The 8,140-nt window shown below is 52.7% G+C and overlaps 1 protein-coding gene across 2 annotated transcripts; it reads left to right on the forward strand.

The window, feature by feature from the left end:
- Nucleotides 1-4,462: 4,462 nt before the first annotated feature.
- Nucleotides 4,463-6,040, forward strand: C13H4orf48 (chromosome 13 C4orf48 homolog). 2 transcript variants are annotated; one of them, XM_021211082.1, is made up of 4 exons: nucleotides 4,463-4,671; nucleotides 4,789-4,928; nucleotides 5,084-5,172; nucleotides 5,930-6,040. In XM_021211082.1, exons 2-4 carry the CDS (start codon nucleotides 4,811-4,813, stop codon nucleotides 5,993-5,995), a joined length of 273 nt encoding a protein of 90 aa, XP_021066741.1. In that variant the 5' UTR covers nucleotides 4,463-4,671; nucleotides 4,789-4,810; the 3' UTR covers nucleotides 5,996-6,040. The 2 variants fall into 2 exon arrangements, with proteins under 2 accessions (XP_021066741.1, XP_029401151.1); XM_029545291.1 differs by lacking the exon at nucleotides 5,930-6,040 and adding an exon at nucleotides 5,327-5,685 and having other exon boundaries at nucleotides 4,583-4,671.
- The last annotated feature ends 2,100 nt before the right edge of the window (nucleotides 6,041-8,140 follow it).

An 8,140-nucleotide genomic window follows, 5' to 3' on the forward strand; every position in this document is an offset into this window, starting at 1 on the left:
GGTTCATTTCCCTCCCTGACACCTGCAGAGCCACACCCTCCCCATCCCACTGCATGGAGAATGTGGACAGAGGTGGGGGAGTCGACAGTGATTTGAAAAGTTCTTCTGTCTTAGTAGCAGTTCACAACAGCAAAGAGGTGGGAGCAACCCAGGGGTCAAACAATGAATGGGTAGGTAAGGTCTGAATGAAAATGGCTCCCATATATTTGCATGCTTAGTCTACAATGGATGAACTGTATGGAAGGATGGGAGGTGTGTCCTTAATGGAGTAAATGTGTCCTTGTTGGAGGAATTATATCCCTAGGGATGAGGCTTAAGGTTTCAAAGGTCCACAGCAGGCCCAGTGTGTCTCTTTCTTGTTGCCCGCTGCCTGTGCATCTGGATGTAAAGCTCTAAGCAGCCACCATGCTCCTGCCATGATGATAATGGGCGAACCCTCAAGCAAGCTTTCTCTGCACATGTTGCCTTGGTCATGTATCTTCACAGCAACAGAACAGCAACTAAGGCACAAGGCATGACCTGGTCACTGTGGAATACTACTCAGCTTTTCCACGGAATCTGTCACAAACCACAGCATAGATGTGAAATAGTCTGAGGGGCTCTGGGCTGTCTGCTCTCCAGGGCACTTGGCCATCCTGCCTCCCTCAGCTGAAACAGAACTACCCTGCCATTGTCTGTCTGCCACCAAGCATGGTGGCCCAGTCTCCACAACACAGAAGTTTTAAATAGATGATAAAATGAGGCAGGCAGTGGTGGTGCACGCCTTTAATCCCAACACTTGGGAGGCAGAAGCAGGTGGATCTCATGAGTTTGAGGCCAGCCAAGGTTATAAAGTTAGTTCCAGAACAATCAAACCTAGTCTTAAAAAACAAACAGAACAAAACAAAGTATATGGTAAAAAACACATATTTGCATTTTCAGGTATTTGATTCTGTGGCCTTAAGTACATACACATTACTGTGCAAATATAATCATATCTATCTCCAGAACTGTCACCTTCCCAGACAGATACTTCCTGTCTACACGACCCTGGGCACAGGACAAGGGTCCACTCCTGTCTCTGTGGGATTGAAGACTCTGGGACCTCTAGTGAGGGAGTCATGGTGTCTTTTCCCTTCACTTTTTAAAGTTTTTACTGTGGTGTAAGGGCATGCATGACATGTGTGCGCAAGCATAGGCCTGTGTATGTAAGGTCAGAGTTAGTTCTCTCCTCCCACCATGGGTTCTAGAGTTTGAACTCAGGTAGTAAGGCTTTTGTGATGTCTTAGTCGGTGCTCTGTGTCTGTGAAGAGACATCATGACCTGGTAAAGTCTTACAAGAATAAGCACTGAATTGGGGCTTGCTTAGTTTTACCAGTTTAATCTACTGTCATCATGACAACACACAGGCAGACATGGCACTGGAGAGGTAGTGAGAGTTCTACATCCAGATCGGCAGGCGGTACAGAGAGAGAAACTGGGCTTTTGAAACCCCAAAGCCCACCCACCAGTGACACACTGTCTCTAACAAGGCCACACCTCCTAATTCCTTTCAAACAGTGCCACTCTCTGATGACCAAGCATTCAAATTCTGAGCCTGTGGAGCCGTTCCCATTCAAACCACCACACATGGGAGTAGTTTTCACTGAGGACCTATCTTGCTGGCCCTAAGCTGTCCGGTCGTAACTGGTTACCTATGAGATTGGCCCACCTGGGCTGGTGGCAGGTGGACAATGTTAGGATAGCTCTGAGGTAAGTGGGATGGCTAAGGACCCTGGAAAGGGGCTAGCTCAGAGCCTGCAAGGCAGCAGGGTATCCGAGGGAGACTATCACCAAAACACAGTATGTCTCCTCCTGGCTGACAGCCAAGAATATTGACCTGGCTGACAAGACCACTTGCCATTTGAGTTTACTCTTTTTTCTGAGAAAAAAATCCACACACTAGATTAACATGTTTCGAATCAGAGTATATCTCAACTTCCATGTGAACTTGGCACAGTAAGACTTCATCTGATCTACTAAAATTTACATATAGTTATTTATTGGGGAGGGGCAAGTTGTGGAAGTCACAGGACAACTTGTAGGACTCGGACCTTCCTTCCACTATGTGGCTCCCAGGATGGAACCCAGGTTGTCAGCAAGTGCTTTTACCTGCTGAACCGTCATGTTGGTCTGTCTGTCTGTCTCTTTGTTGTTGTTGTTGTGTTTTTTGACACAGAGTTTCTCTGTGTAGCCCTGTCTTTTCAGGAACTCACTTTGTACACCAGACAAACCTGGAACTCAGAGATCTGCCTCCCTCTGCCTCCCGAGTGTCTGTGAGGGTGAGGGTGTCAAGTCCCCTGGAACTGGAGTTACAGACAGTTGTGAGCTGCTATGTGGATGCTGGGAATTGAAGCCTGCCTGGTCCTTTGAAAGAGCAATCACTGCTTGAGCACTGAGCCACGTCGCCAGCTCTCACGCTGGCCTCTTACCAGTAGCACATGTTTTTATCTTACCAGCACCCCTTACATGCACCCCACAAACCATTAATAACCCTGCAAAAGAAAATTTCTTTAGATAAAAAAGGAAGTGTACCAAAACTTTTGGGGGTGGGTGGGTGAGAAGATATGGGCAGGGTCTCACCATAGCCCAGGCTGTTCTAGAACTTACTTTATATATGGGGCTGACCTCCCTGCCTTTGTCTCTCGAGTCTGGAGCATATGCCATTAGGGCAAGTAAAACAAGATGTATGTCCTTTTCCCCAGTTTGTTTCTTCCCCCTTCCTTCTCTCCTTCCTCCTCTCCCTCCTTCCCTTCTGGTATAGGAGTACTGAACCCAGGGCTCACACACAGTAGGCACGTGTTCTACCACTGAGCGATATCGGCAGCAGGAAAAATGTTTTTCAAAAAACTTAATCTTTTAACCTAAGATACAGATTAACAATATAACCTCCAAAGCTCCCAACTCCCACATAAATATCAAGAACTCAACCGTACTTATGTCTCAATTAAATCTAAGTTAAATCTGAGTGTGTTCCAACTCACTTTATATTGACTGGTCCTGAGTGGCCGGCTGTCCATAGAGGAACTCAGCCCCCCCACCTGCCCCAGAGACTGCCTCCCAGAGAACAGGGCTGCTTAGCACCATCTTGGGGTAAGTCACTGTTCTTCAAGTCCAGATGTGCAAGCTGTGGGGGGAGGGGAGAGGGAAGAAGCCATAGCTCTTCTCTGATCTCGGGAGAGGGAGAGGGACAGGGACAGAGACCCAGTCAGGGTCAAATTCCTAAGGGTTGTCAGCTGCTGGCCCCAAGAGGGCAGATGAAGAAGGGGAGGGCAGCAGGCTGAGTGAGGACGAGGCGAGTGGGAGCCCGAGCCCGAAAGGAGAGGAGCAGACAGGTTTGTGTGAACTCAAGTTCTGAAAACATTGCCTCAGCCAACTGCCCTAGGTGACCGAGCTGCAGCCTTCCTAGAGCCCGGTGGTGACTGTGGAGACAGAGAGGCAAAATGATCTCGAGCTTGCTTAAGTCCTTTAATATTTACCCTAACTTGTCTGTCTGACATGGCATCCCGGCGACCAATATATTTCCCAGAATATATCACCAAGTGTCCCCCAACCATAAAACTAGGGCTCACATTTTGAAACTCATGGAAGAGATCCCACCTGGGAGATACACCAATTTGTCTGGCTTCTGCATTCTCAGCCCTGGGCACTCACGTGGTTTAGAATAAACCAGCCTTTCCTTTATGAGCACAGTTCCTTCCAGTTACCGCTGACTTTTTGGGTCACTTTAGCGTGACTTGAATAGAAATCTCAGGGGTTTTTCTGAAGACTGTGTGTGTGGTGTGCCTGGGAACAATCAACTGTGCGGTGACTCACCTGGATCTTCCAGCGTGGCTCATGGTCATGGTCAGTCTAGATCCTGGAATGAAACAGATTGGAAGGGAGAATATATGCGTAAGCTGTGGAAGAGTTGGGAGGGGACCTCCCCTCCAGAGCCTCGCTTTCCAAGGCGAGTTCCTCTGGCACTCAGATGCGGCTGTGCATGGTGGTGGAGACACCATGACAGGGCAGGACAATACCGTGACAAACCAGTGTGGCGCAGCGCCCCAGGTCCTCTCCTGACCCCCACACCTACACCCCCGCACCCATCGCGAGGTTCCTAGGCTCTAGTCAGAACAATCAGGACGCCACACTCCCTCAGCTTGGGCACGCTGTTCCCCGCCGGCTCGGGTCTGGCTGCCAGGGTTGGTCTCCCACACGAATGGGCCCTGGAGGGACACGAGGTCGAAATCAGCAGCGACCAGGAACTGTATGGTCACGGTGGAGAACCAGCGCCTAGGCCGCAGGGAGGATGTGGCGGAGCATGCAGGTCCTGGGTAGGAGCTGGCGGAGGTCGCAGTAGGCACCCCGAGCTGGTCTCCGGTGTGTCCTTGGCTGCACCCCTAAGCGGATGCGCCGCGGAGCCTCGCGCAGAGGGGAAGCGGCCAGAGCCAGGCGCGCGCGGCCGCGGTGTTTCTATGACGACGACGTCAGGGGGGGCCCCGGGTGGGGTCGGCCTGGGCGCATGCGCGCGCGTGCGGGTCGCGGTCCGTCTTCTCGAGTCGCCCGCGCTGCTTGTTCGCGGTTCCGTGAACCGCGGTGAGGGTGGGGTGGTGTCCACGGGGCCCAAGGCAGGGTGGGACTGGGCTAAGCGCACCTGAGCTCGCGGGACACGTGAGTAGGGCTGGGCTGTGGGTGGCGGGCTGTGGGTGGGCGTGGCCGGGGCATCACCGGTGGAACGGTTCCGGGTGCAGCCAGGTACGCGGCGCCTCTGACCGCTACTCGCTACAGGGCGGCTTGGGCTCCCTCTGCCATGGCCCCCGCGCTCAGGTCCTTGCTGTCGCCACGGACTTTTCTGCTGCTGCTGCTGAGCCTGGCGCTGCTGGGCGCCCGCGCCGAGCCCGCCACCGGGAGCGCTGTCCCCGCGCAGAGTAGGTGCCCGCGGAGGGGGCGTGGGGGAGGCGTCTTTGTTTCCTGCGCGGTCACTTCTTGGGTGGGAACTGGAGGGCGGGCGACAGGGACCGGGACTCCCTGGCAGTGGCTCGGTCTGACCACCCTCACGTGACGCTGTTTCGCGTCCCCGCAGGCCGCCCGTGCGTGGATTGCCACGCATTTGAATTCATGCAGCGCGCCCTTCAGGACCTACGGAAAACCGCCTACAGCCTGGACGCACGGGTGAGTATACAAGGTCAGGGAGGTCTGGGTTTGGCCTGTAGGCACCCCAAGATGTAGCCACTTGAGGCATCTGGGCCTACCTCTCATTTGAAAACGCCCCCATGCCCAGCGCCAAGATCTCAGGACACTACATCCTGTGACTTGTGTACTCCAGGGTTGTGTATCCATAAACCAGGACCTCCAGTGAGAGATGAGCCCAGAGTAAGAAGAAACTGAGGCTGTGGCACAGAGGCTATGGTGTGTGAGAAAAGGAAAGCTAAGTTGGACCAGAGATCTGGGTGTTTGTCCTGGAGTCTTAGGTCCTCAGAGGTTGGGTGAACTTGGACCTCTCAATCCCTGGGGCATAGCCAAGGGAGTTGACCTAGTACTGAGAATTGTTGGAAGCAGGAGGAGGGGAAGATCCCACCTGCACGGTCAGAGGGGTACTTCCCACAGCACAGTGGTGTCTCTCCCCACTTCTCAGAGAGCAGGCATCCACTCCTTTGTGGATTGTGGGGTGAGAGTCTATGAGGGAGATGCTTTGAGTATCCATGTGAGTTGAAAGATGGCTGGAGTGGTTATTCTGGCGTAGGGATGAGTGTGAGGAGGGACCCTAGGGATGGGAGCTACTCTGGAGGGAATGGAGGTGATAAGGCACCTAAGGGTAGAGAGGAAGTCCCAGCAGGGTCCCCAGATGAAAGTGAAGAGTGAAGGAGCCAGGAACGCCTGGGAAGAAGAGCTCTGTCCCATCCTTATGCCGCTTTTGGTTCCTTTGCAGACGGAGACCCTCCTGCTGCAGGCTGAGCGCCGGGCTCTGTGTGCCTGCTGGCCAGCTGGACGTTGAAGATCTTTGGCCAGTGATGTTCCTTGTCAATAAATGCCTGCTAGCGTGCCTGTGTCCTGTGTTTTCTCTGGCCACCAGAGCCCCCACCCCCATGTTGCCCTGTTAGGGCCCCCTCTAAGTCTTGGTTTTTCTGTTACAGGTGATAGGAAGCTGTTTGGTACTGTCCCATAGAAGCACCCTGCTGAGGTGCCACTTGCCTGGCCGTGCAAATACTTGGCACTGACAGTGAAGTGAATTGGCCATCTCAGACCTGCCTCAGCTAGCATGCCCTTGTTTGGAGGCCAGGGGGTCTTGATACTGACCTGTCCCTTCTGAGTTCCCTAAGGCCTCTCTGTACTGGAGTGGGCATGCATGGCTTTGTGGAAGCTGTGCTCTGGAACCCTAACCTAGGGCTTCTGGAGGAGGGAGCGGCAGTGAGCAGCAGGCAGTGGGTTAACATACCTTCCAGGAGGGTTCTGTCTGCAGCCCCAAGCTTGGCTCCTGGGTACGCTACAAGGAACTTCTGGATGGGAGTTAGTGGTCCCTCTTACATTTGCACATGTGTGTTAGATGCCTAGCAGGTAAACCTCAGACAAAGCGAGGATAGCTCTCTCCTTTTTCTCAAATTTTTGCAAAGTTTGTGCAAGTGAAGTTAAAGTTTGTCCACCCTTAAGATAGGGCGTGTGCACATACTATTGGAAACACTTCCAGGAGCACATCAGGGCTGAGGTGGTAGGTAGCTGCCCCGCCCTAGACAACACATTGCTGGCCTTTCTGGGGCATGGTTCCTTGATTACCCCCATGTCCCACAGGGAGCTAAATCACCTTGGGGTGCAGGGAGGCGTTGGTGGAGGAGTGCTGAGGCCTTTGGTGGCTCTTTAGCCTGGGCACTGTCCAGATATGTTGCACCAACCAGGCTTCTGTTCTGGGTTCTCCTTGAGCAGTGGAGGTGGATGAATACTCCCGCCCCGTTGGTTGATTTCAGTCCCGACCATTCCTCAGTGCAGGAGAGACAAGGAGTATCCTTGTTCTGGGTGTGGATTGCCACAGCTAGCAAGTCAAATACAGAAGCAACACTTATTAGTACCCTTCACAGTGCTTACGGGATATACTTATGCTAAAGGGATTGTTTACCCTAAATTTGAGATTAACTGTCTTGTATTTTGTGGATGCTGTTAGGTCAGCCCTTGGTACAAATAGCCAAGAAAGTATGGTGTAGAGTTTTCCTTCAGGCATGGCTAGGATAAAGGCGGCTGGAGGTTGGTAACCCATCCTGCAGGAGTTGGGGCTACACAGAACTGTGGGAGCAAAGAGAAGAGGCAGTGTGTCAGGTGACCCTCCTTGGAGCTTTATAGTGTCTTTGAGTGTGTGTGTGTGTGTGTGTGTGTGCACATGCCTGTGCACAGAGGACAATTGGGGAGATAATTGTCTCCTTCCATGGCGGGTTCCAGGGATTGAGCTCAGTTTGTAAGGCTTGCCTGGCCGGCACTTTTAGCTGCTGAGCCATCCCTCCGGCCCTGTGAGGTTTTGAGCCAGCAGATTCTAGGAATGTAGGAACAGGGTGCTTGTGGGTGCTAGAGACACTAGATAGCCCCAAGGATAATATGGGCCCTTGAGATCGTTGTACCATGGTGGATGGAAGCTAAGCTGGGCAGTGCCACCTGTGGTTGTGTGAGAAGTGGTTGGACTCCAGATGAACTTGAAAACAGAAGTGGGGTGTGGTGGCACCTACCTTTCATCCTTGCACTCTGAGAGTTCAAAGCCAGCCTGGTCTACATAGTGAGTTATAGAACAGCGAGAGAGAGAGAGAGAGAGAGAGAGAGAGAGAGAGAGAGAGAGAGAGAGAGAGAGAGAGAGAGAGAGAGAGAGAGAGAGAGAGAGAGAGAGAGAGAGAATATGAATCCCCAACTTTAAAAAAGACAGGAAAAGGAAACAGAGCCAGGAAGATTGGGAGAGGGGCAGGCCAAGTACCAAACTGGCACCAGAGAAAGGGAAACCTTTAGACTGTTGAGTTCTCCATGGCCGAGTGAAGAGAGAGGAGCTGAGAAGACAGTGAGGGAAGGCGAGGGACCTGAGAGCAGAAGGAGCCAGCAGAAGGCAGGAGGAAAGATGGAGCACCCACTGGGTGCTATGCTGAGGGCTCTAGGGAGATGCGAGCGGCTTGTG

This window comes from Mus pahari, chromosome 13 (genome assembly GCF_900095145.1).
Source record: "Mus pahari chromosome 13, PAHARI_EIJ_v1.1, whole genome shotgun sequence".
Taxonomy (NCBI): Eukaryota; Metazoa; Chordata; class Mammalia; order Rodentia; family Muridae; genus Mus; species Mus pahari.